Genomic DNA, 17061 nt, shown 5'->3' with positions numbered 1-17061 from the left:
AAAAGTACTCTAAGTTCCGAAATGCATTGCGGCTCGTTATCGGAAGTAATACGCCTCCATTGGGTCAGAGAAAGCGCGACGCAGTAAGTATTCAGCCACAGTAAATTGAAGCCTTTTGCCTCAATAAACTACATTCTTAAACTATAATATGACGTAAACGTGCATTTAAAATACATATTCTCATCTTGCTTATTGGGCGTTTGCAGGTGATTTCTGATTTTACTGAAAGTCGCAGCCATGCCGCCTGGGCCTGTTCAGATAGTTCAGCCGGAGTCCAACAACAAGGTAACGATACCGCTCTGAGTTAGCAATGTAGCTAACGCACGGCTGCCTTTGCCGAACTAATGAACAACGAGGTTAAAGTGCACTTTCTCTCCTGTAAAATGTGTCTATGAATTTGAGTTTTTAAGTAGCTACCGTCTATTTAGGATCAACACTTTAATGTGTAACGATAAAGCCTGTTAGCTTGTTAGCTTTGAGGGCCAGGTGACCCACGTAACCGATAGCTGCTTAGATTTTTTTTTTTTTTTTTTTTTTTTTTCTCAATCACTCCAGTATTGGCGTTAAGTGTTGAAAACTGACATTTGGAAAAACTCAGCTGTAACATTTATCTTCAGAAACACCGTTATAGTTTTCCAGAAAGACATCCGAGACTTAATTATTAGCCCATGTAATTGGCCTGTCTGGTCTATTACGGAAAATATCTACACAGTTCCCACAAATTGTATTGGGAATGTGTGAGAGCAGAAGAACCTTGTTTTGAAACCTAATTTTAAATCTTGCATTTTATAGCCTAACAAATGTACATTTTTCACAGAATGATGCACCACCAGAAGAAACTCCAGCCACTAAGCCTATTGTTGGTATCATATATCCACCTCCTGAGGTCCGAAACATAGTTGACAAGACAGCCAGCTTTGTTGCCAGGTCGGTTACTCTATACGTGTCAGTTTTACTATTCAGCTGCATTTCTAACTGGGTATTATGTCTATGATTCCACTAATCTCTTGTCTCATCTCTCATTTCACAGGAATGGGCCGGAGTTTGAAGCAAGAATCCGTCAGAATGAGATCAACAATCCAAAGTTTAATTTTCTCAACCCCAATGACCCCTACCATGCTTACTACCGTCACAAGGTCAATGAATTCAAGGAGGGCAAAGCACAAGAACCGTCTGCAGCTGTGCCGAAGGTTATGCAGCAGGCCATGCTGCAGTCCCAGCAGCTTCCTCAAAAAGTAAGGCATTGCATTTCAGGCTGTTCTTACTTTAGTTTTTGTCATTGCATGTAATTGGTAGTGTTTGTTCATCATAACTAATATTTTATGTTTATCAATAGGTGCAGTCACAAGTGATTCAGGAGACTGTGGTCCCCAAAGAACCACCCCCTGAGTTTGAGTTCATTGCAGACCCTCCATCCATCTCAGCATTTGATCTAGATGTTGTCAAGCTCACTGCCCAGTTTGTTGCTCGCAACGGCCGCCAGTTTCTCACTCAGCTCATGCAGAAAGAACAGAGGAACTACCAATTTGACTTTTTGCGGCCACAGCACAGCCTCTTCAACTACTTCACCAAACTGGTTGAGCAGTACACTAAGGTGACTTGACATATTGTGCCACTCTGTTGTAATTGGTATTCTTTGTTCAGGTAGTGATGCTAAACTGTACACTAATCTTATCTCAATTTTTAGATTCTGATCCCTCCCAAAGGCCTTCTGAACAAACTCAAGAGAGAGGCTGAGAACCCAAGAGAGGTTATGGACCAGGTAATATCTTTTAACAACAACTGTTTTCTCAGAGTATCCGTTTAATAACATGATGCCCATCTTAATCAACTATCTTATTGCACAACCATCAGGTTAGGTACCGTGTTGAGTGGGCAAAATTCCAGGAGCGTGAGAGAAAGAAGGAGGAGGAGGAAAGAGAGAAAGAGCGGGTGGCTTACGCACAAATCGACTGGCATGACTTTGTAGTTGTTGAAACAGTGGATTTCCAGCCTAATGAACAAGGTAATTTAACCACAGTAACAATAATAAATAATAATCTTTATTTAAATATGAAAGCCCCTAAATGTAGTTAGAATCATGTATCTTCATTGTTATCTGTGTCCCAAGGCCACTTCCCCCCACCGACCACACCAGAGGAACTTGGTGCTCGCATCCTGATCCAAGAGCGCTACGAGAAGTATGGAGAGAGTGAGGAGGTGGAGATGGAGGTTGAAAGTGAGGATGAAGATGATGAGCGGGAAAATCGGGGTGAAGGCCAGCCTTCACAACCAGATCAAGACACACAAGTGCAGGACATGGATGAGGTTAGAACCGATAAAATAATCAATTACTGTGCATTGTAAAGTCATACATGCATGGGGATATTATATGTTTGTTCATTTTAACTGTCTGTTTAACTCGACAACCTTCGTTTGTTGCTCTGCTTAAAAAGAAGCAAAGAAGCGCTGGTTATAACCCGTAGTTCTTCCTGTTTGCTTTCTTCAGGGGTCTGATGATGACGATGACGGCATGAAGGCTCCACTGCCACCTGACAACCCCATGCCACCTCCACTGCCCCCGACTCCAGACCAGGTTATTATTCGCAAAGACTACGACCCCAAAGGTAACATGCTTCCATAGATGAGAGAATACAAACTATATATGAAACTATTACTATGTACAGTGTGTATTAATCCCATGCTGCCTCTTTCTCACAGCTTCCAAGCCTCAGCCCTCAATTGCAGTTCCAGATGAGTACCTCATCTCGCCAATTACTGGTGAGAAGATCCAAGCCAGTAAGATGCAGGAGCACATGCGCATCGGTCTGCTGGATCCGCGCTGGTTGGAACAGAGAGATCGCAGCATCAGAGAGAGACAGACGGAGGATGAAGTCTACGCTCCTGGTTTGGATATCGAGAGCAGCTTGAAACAACTGGCCGAGAGGCGTACCGATATCTTTGGTGTGGAAGAGACGGCCATCGGTAAGAAGATTGGTGAAGAAGAAATCCAGAAGCCAGAGGAGAAGGTGAGAACAGTAGTGGGTTTATGTCACACAGTTTTGGTTAAAAGAATCGCCGAGTTGGATGAAGTTGAGTCGACACTGTTTTCATCCACAAAGATTTACATTCAATTTGGTTTGTTTACATTAATTCTGTGTTTTTGCTTGTAACATTTGTGTTCTCCCGTGCCCACCAGGTCACCTGGGATGGCCACTCAGGAAGCATGGCTCGCACACAGCAGGCAGCACAGGCCAACATCACTCTGCAAGAGCAGATTGAAGCCATTCACAAGGCCAAAGGACTGGTGGGCGAGGATGACACTAAGGAGAAAATTGGCCCAAGCAAGCCAAATGAAATTCATCACCAGCCTCCCATGCCCTCTATGTCGAAACCTAATCACCCTCTCACATCAGTCCCTCGGCCACCCTCCTCTGTAAGTTACTGTCGTTTAAACATATATGTGTGCTTAATAACACATCTATTGTGCATATGTACCTTATAACGTGCTAATGTGTCTGTTATACAGTTGGCCCCTCCAGTGCGCACCACTCTCCTGTCCGCTGTACCTGTAATTCCAAGGCCGCCTGTGGCTCCTGTGGTGCGCCTTGCACCAGGGCAAGTTCTAACATCGATGCCTCCAATGCTTACTGCTCCGCGCATCAATGTTGTTCAAATGCAACCCTCAGCACCTCACATTATGGCCCCCAGACCACCGCCCATGGTTGTTCCAACCGGTAAGATTAAACACCTGTCAGTAGTATTCAAAGTAAATATTCATTGTTTAGAAAATAGATGCCTGTAACTGAACTCGCATAGTCTTCTTTTTTTTTTTAATGTCTTTACATTACATTACATTTCATTTAGCTGACGCTTTTATCCAAAGCGACTTACAATATATAAATTCAAACAACCTTTTTCTTCCTCCAGCATTTGTCCCGGCTCCTCCGGTTCCACAACCACCAAGCTCTGTTCCAGCACCACCTGCCCACCCACCCCCACCTCATGATGATGAGCCAGTCAGCAAGAAGATGAAGACAGAGGATAACCTCATTCCAGAGGAGGAGTTCCTCCGTAGAAACAAGGTTTGTTGGAGCAGTGATGAATTGGAAATATGTTGCATTGCGTTTGTATTTAATCAATGCGATTGTTTCATTTCCTGTACGACGGCACACAGCCAATTTCTTTCGTAAAATGAGGAGATTTGGCTCAAATAAATATGGTCAAATTACTAATAGGATCTGCCATCTTATCCTGCATGCTGACAGCAACTTTTTTTTTCTTCTTTTTTTTTTTCCACCTCAAGGGTCCTGTGGCGGTTAAAGTACAGGTCCCCAACATGCAGGACAAGACTGAATGGAAGCTGAATGGCCAAGTGCTGAATTTCACTGTCCCACTCACAGACCAGGTATGCAAATATTGGCTTATTATTTCTCTCTTTTTATCTAGTGTATGCAAGTGTGCTGACTGCATTCTTACAGATCTAAAAATGTGCAATATCTCCTCAGGTGTCAGTTATTAAAGTCAAAATCCATGAAGCTACAGGGATGGCAGCAGGAAAACAGAAGTTACAGTATGAGGTAAACTTTTCTTTTTTTTTTTTAACCTTTTTGGAACACTTGATCTCATTTGCATGACTCTAAAATGACTAACTGAATCACATTGTTGGATTTTTGTTCCTGTTTAGGGCATTTTCATCAAAGATTCCAACTCCCTGGCTTATTACAACATGAGCAACGGTTCAGTCATTCATCTGGCACTGAAGGAGAGAGGCGGAAGAAAGAAGTAGACCAGCCTGCAAGAAGGAAACACAGATGTTTGGTCACTCCGTCTTGTGTCATTTTAGTTTATTGGTCATTTTGGGAAGTATATTGCATTTTTCATACAATTTTGAGAAAGGCATGTTATTCTTAAATGCTAAATTCTGACTGTCAACACTTTTCATGATGATGATACCTGGATATTAGTAACTTGTACGAACATGTAAATCCCTATAATGCCAATTCAGTCATTCAAATAAAGGAATTTTAAAAACATCCGTGTGCTTTTCTTGCTGCATCATAACATGCAAGTTATAAAGTAGTTAATTACAATGTAATTAGCCAACTTGACATGGACTAATGCAGACCATGTTATGCACAAGAAGACAGGAGTTTAGATTTAGAGGGCCGAGACGGTGCAAGTGGTGCAGATACAAAATTACTCCCAACTTCAAGAGGCTTTTCTGAGGAAGAATACAGGAAAAGGTACACAAACTACAAAGCGGTGCAAACAGTTTACATATATTAAGTGTTTTAAGGTTTGTAGAGGGTTTAATAGTTTGTGTGTATTACACCAGTTCATTAACAAAAAATAAAAATAGTTTTAAAACGTACTTTTGTGAATGTTGAAATTTTGCTAAAAAAAAAAAATAATAATAATAATAATACAACGATTTTATGTTGTTGATCTGATGACGTCAATCCAAACAGCAGATCTTTGCATAAGTCTCGGAAGCGTTCCAACGAATTTAACGGGGGCGAATTGTTTTCAAAAGTTCCAGAAGAGGGACCTTCTTCCTGAGCCGCCACTAGAGAAAGCCACAACACCCACGACGGTGGGAAGCAGCCCGGGACGGACGGACGGACGGACGGAGGGAGGGAGAGCTGCTGCCTGGTCTCGGCCAGAAATCTGTCCGGCTCACTCGGGATGACAGGACAGCGCATCGAGCCGCCGAAGGACATAACAAACTAGTCTGTTTACTAGCTGTTAACTCTGGGGGGGAAAAAAAAACACAAAAACAAAACAAGATGAAAATGTAGGTTTTGTTTGTTGGAGGTTAGAGTCGATGTTAGAAATAGTTTTTTTGGGGGGATCTTGTTGGTACGAGCAAGTTCAAAGCTAACTTTTAGCATTCCACCGTTTTAAGTGTTTCTCGAGTTAACGCAGCCAGCTTGACGCTACTGGTTTTGATGAGGCCCGACGGCGCCGGGTAATATCTACAGCTGGGAAGTTTGAACTCGTGTCGAGAAATCATGGCGTCGATGGAGTTTGATCCGACAACATGCGAAGAGGAGCAGATTTGACTTGTCAACAAAGCACGCTCGCTCGCTCGCTGTGACGTTAGCTGTCCCGGCTAGCCAGCTAGCTGTCTTCGCCACCATGGCCAAAATACTGAACGGCCGTCAGTCGGCGGACACGCGGAGCATCAGGACGATCAGCAGCAGCCACGTTGACGACGAAAGCTCTTTGGGATCCGACTCGGAGATCAACGGCTTCACCAGCGAGAAACAAACCGATAAATATGGATTCATTGGTGGAGCGCAGCAGTACTCGGAGGCGTCGTAAGTCCGGTTCAACTCTTTACGCAGTGATTCATTCCCAAGTCGCCTTCACTTGTCCTCCTCTCAGCTAAAAAAAAAAAAAAATGACAATATCGGTGCTCAATTTGCAATCCACTTCAGCCAAAGTCGAGAACGTGGTCACAGTTTATACCGTTGTGATTATGCTGACACGTAATAAGTTGTTGAGGTGACGGTCCGTGCGACCAGCTGCGTGGCACGGTGTTTTTTTTTCGTGCCCTCTGGTTGCCTCGCTCAGGATGACTAATAGCGAGAGAGGCATTGGGATGTAAGATCGATCGATATCAAAGAGCACATCGTTCATCTTAAATCAGTCATCCAATGTTAAGGCATTTTCTTGTGTATATATTATTTGCCACGCACACTTTTTTTTTTTCTTTTTTTTTTTTTTCTCCGCATCACGAAAAAGCAGTGTGGTTATCACGTTTTGAATTAATGTATTCGTGGCCTTATAGGCAAGATACAGTGTCTCTTTTGTAGGAAGGCCCCTGTGTCTTTTTTTTTTTTTTTTTTTTTTTTTTTTGCTGTGGGCTTAAATCCTTCCATGAAATGGTGAAAGGAGTGGGTGAAAGTTGTGCCAAGCACCGGCTGTCTAGGAGTTTCCTGTCTCTGGAGTTTTGGCACCTCTGGTGCCCCATTTACTAGAGGGCCTCTTCTGGCTCAGATACTCACAAACCCTGGGTTTAACTTACACAGCTTGGCAGTGAACGTAACCTATCACTGTTTAAAGGCTTTGGCCGAAGCTGAAGTATAACATCTTGCACTGATCCACAACATGTTGCCTGCACTTTCAACTGAAAGAGGGCTGTCCTGAATTTAAAAAAGCTCTTTGAAGACATTGGAGCCCTACAATTACAGACTTGCGCCGATGAGATAATTACATACCTTAGTATAGCATCAGACCTCATTCATAATGTAGGTTAGACTTGCCTACGTTTTCTTTTTCTGTTGGAGAGTATGGTGTTGAAGTCCTTAATTTTTCTTGCCTGCAAAACATTTTGCAGTTAAATGACGTCATAAAGCAGACAAATATTGACTGCAGCTCTTTGAGGTCAAACAGGTTTTGTCATTAAATGGGCTACATCTGAGTTTGTATCTTTTTATAGTGTCTTCAAACCGAGTGTTGTAGTTTCTATTTTCGACTCATTGCACAGTTTACTGAGCGATGGCCACACACGCTGATCTGATGGCAGAAAGAAAAGATAAATTGCCTTCCTGAGGATGTTTTTTTTTGTTTTAATTTTTAATCGCACTTTCCAAAAGAAAACAGCCAACCTATAACAATTGTCTGTATATGCCTATTTGGAGATTTATTTCAGACTTTACCTTATTGAAAAATCTTCTAACTTTTTGCTAACCAAGCAAATGTTCCTTTGCAAAAATAGGAAGTGATTTACGTGTTGTTCACTCGCATAGTTGTGATTCGATGTGCCAAATATTAAATATATCCTTTCCATGTTTTCTCTGTTGTATCCCCAGAGCTCAGGATGTGCCTCCAGAGGTGCTCAGGCAAAGGGAGGTGAAGTGGCTGGACATGCTCAGCCACTGGGACAAATGGATGATCAAGAGATTCAATAAGGTCAGCACCACGTGTTAACTCAATACACCAAACATCGAGTGCTTTGTTTGTATGTGTTGCACGGTGCTGGTATAAATTCTTCGCAAGGTTTTCTGAAGCAGGTTTTCAGTCCCGAGTAGTTTTATACACATGATCAAACAATGTAAATAGCATTGCTAAAGTATTTGATTGCACAAGGAGGACAAGACTCTGTGGAAATATTGTTTGCTGCTCCACTTGTTGGGCTGGTTCTGTGGTGTGAAACGCTCTCGGCGATTCAGCACTGAGCTGCAACTTCACCCCTTTTCCATGAGTCAGCGGCAAGCTAGGACACAACCCATCTCTTTTTCACACTGTGTACCAGGTGACAAATTGACAGTCTCGGATTCAGGGTGGGGCTGTATTGACTGCCTATGAACCAACTCTAATAAAGGTGCTGGGAATAGAAAATATAGATGAACTCAAGTGCTGGACAGCTTTTCAGAGTGCAAAGGGAATTTAGTAGAAAGCACTTTTCATTTGCCTGTTTTGCAGGTAGGTTTAAAGGTTGTGCAGTGAAAGTCAGGGTTTCAAATCCCTTATTGTGCTCCTTTGATTGGCAGTAGTTGTACAGTAAGAACTGTACTCTCCTTGGGGAAATATGCCAGCTTTGTAGGAGAAAAAACTAGAGCCTGCTTCATAATGGACCTTTGAAACCGATACCGATACTATGAAGTAAAAACATTGTGATGTTAATGATAAACTCGATTGTCTATAATGAAATCAGTACATTTAAACAGTGAACCTTTACAAATGTAATAATTATATATAACTATAAATAAAAATATTTAAATAACTATAAATAAAACAAATTATATATATATTTTTAAATAACTACAGGTATTTGTTTTCTGTATAATAAGGTATAATTTTTTAATTATAATTGTGGCCCGACCAATTGTCGGATCATAGAAATCTCTCTGCTAGTGTTTTTTCATACATATTTATAATTATTAAATTCCCAGTGACGTTCAATGTTTCAGTGCATTGATGTCAGTGTGGACAAAAAACTGAAAAATATCCTTCCTCCATTACGTATCTTTGTAAAAAATGTTTAATAACCACATTTTAAAGATTTATATGTACCATATATTTAGTTTATATATCAAGAATACATAACATCTGAATTTTTTTTACTCCCAAATATCAGTATTGGCATCAGCTCTAATAATCCAGTATCAGTCGGGCTCTAATTATAATCACATGATAAATTTGCACTGCAGGTCATAAATGTTATATTCCAAAATGCCAGCATGTCTTTGATCAAACTGTCAACATGTCAAATAGATTTTCATCTCAATTATTTTCAACTGACCATCTTCACACCGTACACATCCACTGTACCAGAAGGGACCCCCCCACACACACACACCACCACCACCACCACCACCACCACCACTTGTACATATTCCACATGAATAACCTGATTATCAGACTTTTTTGAGTGAAAGAACTTTGTCAACATGTCCTCCTGAATGTGAGCTGTTAAGTCAGCTTTAAAATTAGATAACCACATTCCAGATGTGTTCAATAAAAGGAACCAATACCAAGAGGCAAGTCCATGACTTTCAGGACTGACTGTACATACCAGATTGCATGATGCCTTTCTTGGCTTGTGTCAACCCACTGAAACACTTGTTCCCTTGGTGTGTATTGCCTTGTTTGGTGAACCCCTGTTTTTCTGTGGCTCAGGTGAGGCTGCGGTGCCAGAAAGGAATCCCTCCTGCTCTGCGAGGTCGCGCATGGCTCTACCTGTCGGGGGGGAAGGTGAAGAGAGAGCAGAACCAAGGAAAGTTTCAGGTCAGACAGTTTCCTCTTTCACTTCCCTCTCACTGCTCTGTTTATGCCTAAGTTTGGGCTCATTTCATTTTTTAAATTTCATTTGAAATAGTGACTGAAACTGTGGTCATGCACCAGTGTTTAGAGCTCTGATGTTTTTTTGCATAAGACCGGAGCCAGTACATTTTTAGTCCAGTCAGTTTACAATGTAAAATATACTGCTGCTGTCTACGCTCTGCATTCTTTCCATTTAAAAGCACATCACAATCAATGCTGTTGCTATGCAATAAAGAGACCTCACATGTCCTCCCATGTGTTTTGTCAGGAGTTGGACAGCCAGCCAGGGGATCCCAAATGGATCGATGTGATCGAGAAAGACCTCCATCGACAGTTTCCATTTCACGAGATGTTTGTGTCACGGGGGGGACATGGGTAAGCTGTCAGATGTGATCTTCCATTACGCACCGGATTTAATGGCCATGCCTTGTCTGACATCTAATTTGTCTAAATGGTGTGCGTGCGTGTGTGTGTGTGTGTGTGTGTGTGTGTGTGTGTGTGTGTGTGGGTGGGCGTGTGTGCGTGTGTGCGTGTGCGCGGGCGTGTGTGTGCGTGCGCAGGCAGCAGGACCTCTTCCGTGTTCTTAAGGCTTACACTCTCTACAGACCAGAAGAGGGATACTGCCAGGCTCAGGCTCCTATTGCTGCCGTGTTGCTTATGCACATGCCTGCTGAGGTAATACACGCCCTCTCTTCTCTCACACACTCACACACACACACACACACACACACACACACACACACACACACACACACACACACACACACACACACACACACACACACGCACCATATAAACTGTCTCCCATAAACAGTTGTTCTGAAGACTTGTTATTATTTTGTTCTTTAAAACGGAAATCACATGCTTGTTCTCTTATTTTGAAGGGCCAAGTTTTAATGTGACCCTGGATAAGTCTGTTTTGGAGCTGAAAAGCAAGAGACAGAATGTGCACATGATGTAATCTGTAGATAAACCCCAGAGCTGCTTGAAAGACTAAATAATGGATAAACTTTTAGAACTTTAGGCTTACCGCCATGGTGACACTATGAGGTTTTAGGGTTTCTGTATTTACCTACCAAACCTCTTCACTACTGCTGGTAGAATTCTCTAAACCCGCAGTGTAAATCACTATTATGCGCGTCAGTGAATCATCTGTCATCAAAATTAAATCTCTGATGCAATCATGAATTCCACTCATTCAGTTTAGCATTCCTCGCTGTGCTTATCTGTCCTTTTGACATGCCAGTTTTCTAATGAGGCAAGTTATTTGACACAAAAAAAAAAATCACAACTACATTATGTTACAGGTTAAAGTCTCCAATATCATATTCCAAAGGGAAACATACTTCATTGCCACAGAAAATCTGAAGTCATAAATTAAAGTAACACTAATGCTGTGGCATGATAAACATATACAGAATGCAGAGGAAGATCTGATGACTTGTTGTCATGGGAACCAGTGTGCCTTACAATGGAAGAATGACATAAGTGTCTATGTTCCAGGGAGTTCTTTTATTGTTATAGCCAACATTTCCAACATTATCTGACTTCCATGTGAGCAGAGAAGCATCCTCTTAAGGTGAGAAGTGATTACATCTGTATTTGTTTCCACAGGATGCTTTCTGGGGGCTGGTCCAAATCTGTGAGAAGTATCTTCCCGGCTACTACAGTCCTGGCCTGGTGAGACTGAAACTCATGAAAGCATGCCATGATGACATCACCAGGTGTTGGAAATGGCAGAGAACATAACTTTACTTGATATTTATGTTACAAGAGCTATTATCCTTACAAACTAACTGGGCTTTTGCTGAGATCACAGTAAAACTGGAATGGGTTTTTGTTGGCTGCAGAGTGTCTGACACAAGGCTACTGTGGTTAGAGCTTTCTGATGAAACCAGGGGGGTGTTTTTCAGTCCTGCCAGACCATAATTTAACATCAGCTTACTTCCTTGGCCAACAACAAGAGCTGTGTAATTAATTTTGCCTCTTGGTTATGCTCTATTTATTTCATAAAACACAATTTCTTTGAAATGGAAACAAGATTTACTAATGAAATGTTTCCTTGTGAAAACATAGCATGAGCTACAAAGGAATATGTTACATAATCTGTCATACATAGTGGGGAACAATTAGCTGAAATATGATGCATTTGGACTAGTTTAAATTAAAGGGTAAACATCCACAAATCAGATTTCATCGCTGACAATACAGAGAACAACGTTTTTTTCTCTGTTAATGCTTCTGTCTGTGTCTCTTACAGGAAGCCATACAGCTCGATGGGGAGATCCTGTTCGCTCTGCTGCGACGTGTTTCCCCGCTTTCTTTCCGGCATCTGGAGAAACATAAGATCGATCCCATTCTCTACATGACTGAATGGTTTATGTGTGCCTTCTCCAGGACCCTACCCTGGGCGTCCGTGCTGCGCGTCTGGGACATGTTCCTCTGTGACGGTAACAGCGGCATATAGTACTGGACCTTGGCCTGGGTATCAGTCAAAAATGTTTAATACTGGTACCGAGCCCTTGGCGTCAATGCTTGTTCCTGAACTTTTCTGTTTATTCTTGCATAAATGGAGCAAAATTTCAAAAAGATGTCACCTTGGTATCTAAATCTGTCGCTGAATGACAAAGCATTTTTTTTTAATACTGGATAGTGAAGAAGCAATTCAGTCCGTAATGTAAAGTATCAATGTTTGGTAACCAACCCTAAATATACCTACAGCAGTACCAGATGTTGTCTGTACAGGAGAACGTCTTCACACTAAAACTCACTCCACTCGTTCTTTTCCCTCTTTCAGGGGTGAAGATAATCTTTCGTGTGGGTTTGGTCTTGCTTAAATGCATGTTGGGGACCCGTGAGAAGCTGAAAGCCTGCCAGGGCCAGTATGAGACCATGGAGCTTCTCAGGGCCATAGAGCCCCGATACATGCAGGAGGGCTTCCTCATCCGGGAGGTAAGAGCAGAGGAGCAGCCATGTTGTGGACTGAGTAAGGGTACTGTACATACAGATACCGTTCATTATTTTAACTTTTTAAGTGGTAGCTGCAATCCAAATTACATGTTTCCCATCACATGACTTCTCACATTAAAGGGTGGTTATTCACGAATAAGAACAGCCGAGGTAGACTTCAGTGAGGCAATATGGATCATGCAGTTTGTGTAGTGAGTCAGAAAATATGTCTGGGGTGGGGTAGTTTAGTCTGGTCCGAACAAGCCAAAGACTTTGTGGTCTACAGGAGTCATTAGAATGACATACAGTAGTTTGTTTTCACATACTTTGCAGGAGCAGCACTACTTATGGCAGGCTGCATGTACTAAAGCTGATGCCACGGAAGTCGTATTATGTTGGAACAACACTGTAATGATGCACAGTGTTCTTTCTCATGCTCAATGTGGAGTTGAAGAGAACAATAAGTGCTCATGAATCTGAGTCTGAGAGATTGAATTAAAGGGAAACAGACGAGCTGACCAGAGTGCTGGCTGTCTGCTGTCTGGTTCCTGCACCAAGCTTTGTGGGAGTCTCTGTCTACTCCAACAATACCCCTCTTATATGTAGGGCTGTCTTGACTCTGGGTGACGGTGCATCCACAGCAGCCCAAGGCCCTCTGGCATTTACAGACAAAGTTCACATATTTATCACAATGGCCAAACATGGCAGGAACATAGTTTCCAACAAGAACTGGTCTTGTCGCTTCATATTTCCTTTGATTATGATTTGTACAAGTCCAGCTGTGACCTGGTGACGTGTCTTTTCCTGTTACAGATTCTCGAGGTACCAGTCACAGCTCGAGATGTGGAGAGAGAGCATCACACCCAGCTCAAGCGCTGGAAGAAAAATCACGGAGAGCTGAATTTCAAACCGCCTCCGAGGATGCACGGTGCTCGGCTTGTCATGTTGGCCGAGCCGCCCAGGCACCAGGACCTGCAGCAGAACCCCACCATCGTACTCGAGGTGCCTCAGCCCACCCCGCAGCTGAAGCAGGGTAAGGAGGATAGGAAGAGCAAGAAGAAGAAGAGCATAAAGAAAGCCCAGCCCATCGAGGAGATCCCTAATCCGTACCCTCTTCTCAGTGAGCCTCCGCCTCCTCCCTCAGATCCACCCGCCCCACCTCCAGGCAGCAGCAGTGTGATGCCACAAACCGAAACAGACTTGCCTCACCAGCAGGAAGCGCCTCCTGCAGACCTTCCCCCTGCCAAAGAATCTGCTCTGCAGCGGTCCACACAAAGCCTTAGCAGCACAGATCAGGATACATACTTGTAGCTCTACAGCAGTCAGTATGTGTGTGTGTGTGTGTTTGTGCACGTGTGTGTGTGGGTTGACAAAGCACCAGCACCCTCCAGTCAACAGCCAGCCTTGCCTAAATCTGACTGGCCAGGATCGCTATTATTCTACTATTGGACTATTTTGTATTCATTTTAGACACCGTTTTGCCAGTGATATTATTAGCATTCACTAAAGCGTCATTGTTAAGTGTAAAACCTCTCTGATGCTTTTGCCGTTTGTCAACATTAGGCTGCTGTTGCCACCTTAAAACTTGATGCTCTTATTCACACCATAAGTCTTAATATTCTGTTTGCGAGGGAGACAAGTTACTGAGTTACTGGGAGCAGAAGTATTTTCTTCAGAGTATATAAAGGCTTAAGTGGGACTTAAAGAATAAGGAGGTGCCACACCTTATGCTTTCTCCACATGATTCCACTCAAAGTCAACACTATTGAGTTCACCAGTAATACTGTGCAGCAGAGGATGTATGCTCCTGATATTGGTGTTTTGACTTCTCAAGTCATTCATTACAGGTTTTGTTCACTAGAGGGCAGACTTGCAGCGGTTCCAGCTGTAACTCCTGTTTCATTCCTGTCAGTAAAACTGACCACAGCAGATGAGAGTCACTAAATTTGGGATGCGTTATTCTGAGATTGAGCTCACTTATTTTAGTCACTGTATCGTGTTTTATAATCTTAAATTTAATTCATCTTCCTCTGCAGTGTGTTCAAACCTTTTTTCTATAAGCACTATTTATTTAAAGAGCAGTTCAAACCTGGGATTTGTCACGTGCCCTGTTAGTGCACAAATGGTCACTTTTCTTTTTTTTTTCCCATAGTCAGTTGAATTGATGTGGTTCAACTCTTTCTCACTGTGCCAGGCACTTCCAGCCACTTTAGAGCAGCAGTAATTCATGTTAGTTGGACAGCAGAGAGGAGGATACTGGACATTCCTCCTTGTAGGACCCAATCCTGCCTTTGTAAAAGCTAATCCGTTTCAAAACTGTCTCTTGCCAAATGCAAATCTGCATAGCGTGTGTATTTATAAAAGTGTTTCCTGTCAAAACTTTTAGACAGTGAGGGATTGCAAATCACCCACTGGTGCTGACCTTCCTATGGGCACTGCTTGAGGTCCAGCTAGGGCCAGCAAGATGTTGGGTCCATGTTTTTTTAAAATATAGTTTGCTAGAATTTCCAAAGCAAATCAACACTCTTGTTCTGAGATGATCTACGACCGCTACCTGTGACCAGGCTCATTCTGTGTGTACGGTCAGGAGCGATCATGAGACAACAAGATTTACTGGGATATTTGTAGCATTTGTCATACGAGAATTTGCCTCATTTCTTTGGGAAATATGGAGACTTGCTTGGGTTGTTAAGGCTTTTTTTTTTTTTTTTTTTTTTTTTTTTTTTTTTTACAAAACATGACAATCCTTTTTTGTGAGTTTCAAGTCTTAAAAAAAAAAAAAAAAAAAAAAAAAAAACTTTCATGCCAATGCTAAAGGGAGTTTTGACAAACATAAGCACACGTGTGAAATGTGTTTGTGTGTATAATTAATATTATAAAAATATCTGCTAAAAATGCATGTGTAGGTCAGTTAAAATAAAAGGACGACATTTAACAAGGAGTCACTCGCCTTTATGCAATAGGTTTTCTGAGTTGCTTGTATTACACACCTCACATTCCGCTTATGTTATATTTTTATTTAATGCTCTTTGTGTAGATATGACATGTAAAAATAACAATTTGTTATGTAATGAAATTTATTTTTCAATGTATAATGCTATATTTTATTGAGCAGTCACAGAAACTGCAGGAGACGCCTCTAAATAATTTGCAGCCTATGACGCAGCATTTTAGATCCACATTTGTAACACTAGAAAAAAAAAAACTTAATTTGAAATTTGGGAGTAACTTCTGCCACTAAAACTGTTTTACTACTTTAAAAGACTGATTGGTATTATTTGGGCCATTTACACTAGGCTTACAAAAGAGATGTTTGACAACCATGGGGCATAATGTTACAAATAAAATTTTGTTTAAAGCCAATGTAAAACATTTCTGTTGTGTGAGTGATTGACATCAGCTTGTAGTATAACGGGTATTTTTGACACGTTGACCTTTCGCCCTGTTTGTATGCAATGTCTTATGTTCACCAGTAGATGGAGCACCAGAGTCAGCACATTTTTTAATTACTCATGCTTGGTGCCCAGATCATAGACGTATGTGTCATGGCCCAGATTGGATAAACCGGAGAGAAGTGCGCTCAAAACTCGACGATGCCATGATTAGTTGCTTCACAGGCAATCAACTAGTCCGTAAGCCTATCCTTAATCATAACCCTAACCATGACCCTCCCACAAAATAACAACAAATCACAGGCAGAGTGGTCTTCCCGCTGATCCAATCTGGCACCAGCCTTTTCTAATGTGGATGACATAAATAATGGCCCAAGTTGTCTTCAATACTTTAAAAACATATTACACCACATATAGGTCAAGAGTTACATTAACTACTTTGCATCACATTTTTAAACATGTCACAGCCAAGAGTGATGTCACAGGTCTACTTCGGAATAAAATTCAACAATTTATTTTAGGCATTTATCATTTTTGTTCACTATCAGTTCTAGGATCAGTATTTAATCTTCGAATTTGCTCAGCAACGTGACCCAAAGTTGAGTCTGACCTCTGAGATCGAGAAAATGTCTTCAGGTCATGGTGCGTTCACGAACAACCGGGGAGTGGGGAAGTTCCTACCTCTGAGCGGGACGATACACCTGAACGCCCGTTGAACGAGGAGGAATATCCCGCCGGGAAACTCCATCTCATTTCTATGCTAGGTTATATGGATGACGACGAGGGTGTTTCTTTCTGTTTTCTGACAGCAGAAATAGATATTGAGACCCAACCATCTCTTGTTTGTTGTCGTCGCACATTCCTCGATCATGTGACATGTCTGACGTCCAGGTAAGCATGTTGTGTCACTTCCTGTTGTGTCACTTCCCGTTGCTACCTGTTGTGGCTCTACATAAATACAACTGAA

General features: G+C 42.0%; 2 protein-coding genes across 2 annotated transcripts; both read left to right on the top strand.

The window, feature by feature from the left end:
* Nucleotides 1–5: 5 nt before the first annotated feature.
* On the top strand, nt 6–5015 carry sf3a1 (splicing factor 3a, subunit 1). The gene is made up of 16 exons (XM_069178099.1): nt 6–83; nt 207–285; nt 818–927; nt 1031–1235; nt 1337–1594; nt 1688–1762; nt 1855–2005; nt 2111–2307; nt 2489–2606; nt 2701–3008; nt 3179–3415; nt 3509–3716; nt 3910–4064; nt 4286–4387; nt 4488–4559; nt 4667–5015. Exons 2-16 carry the CDS (start codon nt 238–240, stop codon nt 4766–4768), a joined length of 2346 nt encoding a protein of 781 aa, XP_069034200.1. The 5' UTR covers nt 6–83; nt 207–237; the 3' UTR covers nt 4769–5015.
* A 447-nt stretch (nt 5016–5462) lies between these two features.
* LOC138215758 (TBC1 domain family member 10A-like) lies at nt 5463–16072 on the top strand. Its single transcript, XM_069178102.1, has 9 exons — nt 5463–6302; nt 7800–7899; nt 9610–9717; nt 10022–10128; nt 10314–10428; nt 11368–11433; nt 12014–12203; nt 12551–12705; nt 13516–16072. Exons 1-9 carry the CDS (start codon nt 6121–6123, stop codon nt 14011–14013), a joined length of 1521 nt encoding a protein of 506 aa, XP_069034203.1. The 5' UTR covers nt 5463–6120; the 3' UTR covers nt 14014–16072.
* Nucleotides 16073–17061: the final 989 nt, after the last annotated feature.

The sequence above is a fragment of the Embiotoca jacksoni genome, unplaced genomic scaffold (assembly GCF_022577435.1).
Source record: "Embiotoca jacksoni isolate LCO1_2020_lvr unplaced genomic scaffold, fEmbJac1.0.p SCAF_8, whole genome shotgun sequence".
NCBI lineage: Eukaryota > Metazoa > Chordata > Actinopteri > Embiotocidae > Embiotoca > Embiotoca jacksoni.
This window is presented reverse-complemented; position numbering and strand designations above follow the sequence as displayed.

Bases quoted from the DNA above. Each gene is read 5' to 3' on its own strand.
- sf3a1 (XM_069178099.1), top strand. From the start codon at position 238: ATGCCGCCTGGGCCTGTTCAGATAGTTCAGCCGGAGTCCAACAACAAG. The intron at 1,595-1,687 runs GTGACTTGACAT...CTCAATTTTTAG, and splicing joins TGGTTGAGCAGTACACTAAG to ATTCTGATCCCTCCCAAAGG. The intron at 3,416-3,508 runs GTAAGTTACTGT...TCTGTTATACAG, and splicing joins TCCCTCGGCCACCCTCCTCT to TTGGCCCCTCCAGTGCGCAC.
- LOC138215758 (XM_069178102.1), top strand. From the start codon at position 6,121: ATGGCCAAAATACTGAACGGCCGTCAGTCGGCGGACACGCGGAGCATC. The intron at 7,900-9,609 runs GTCAGCACCACG...TCTGTGGCTCAG, and splicing joins TGATCAAGAGATTCAATAAG to GTGAGGCTGCGGTGCCAGAA. The intron at 12,706-13,515 runs GTAAGAGCAGAG...TTCCTGTTACAG, and splicing joins AGGGCTTCCTCATCCGGGAG to ATTCTCGAGGTACCAGTCAC.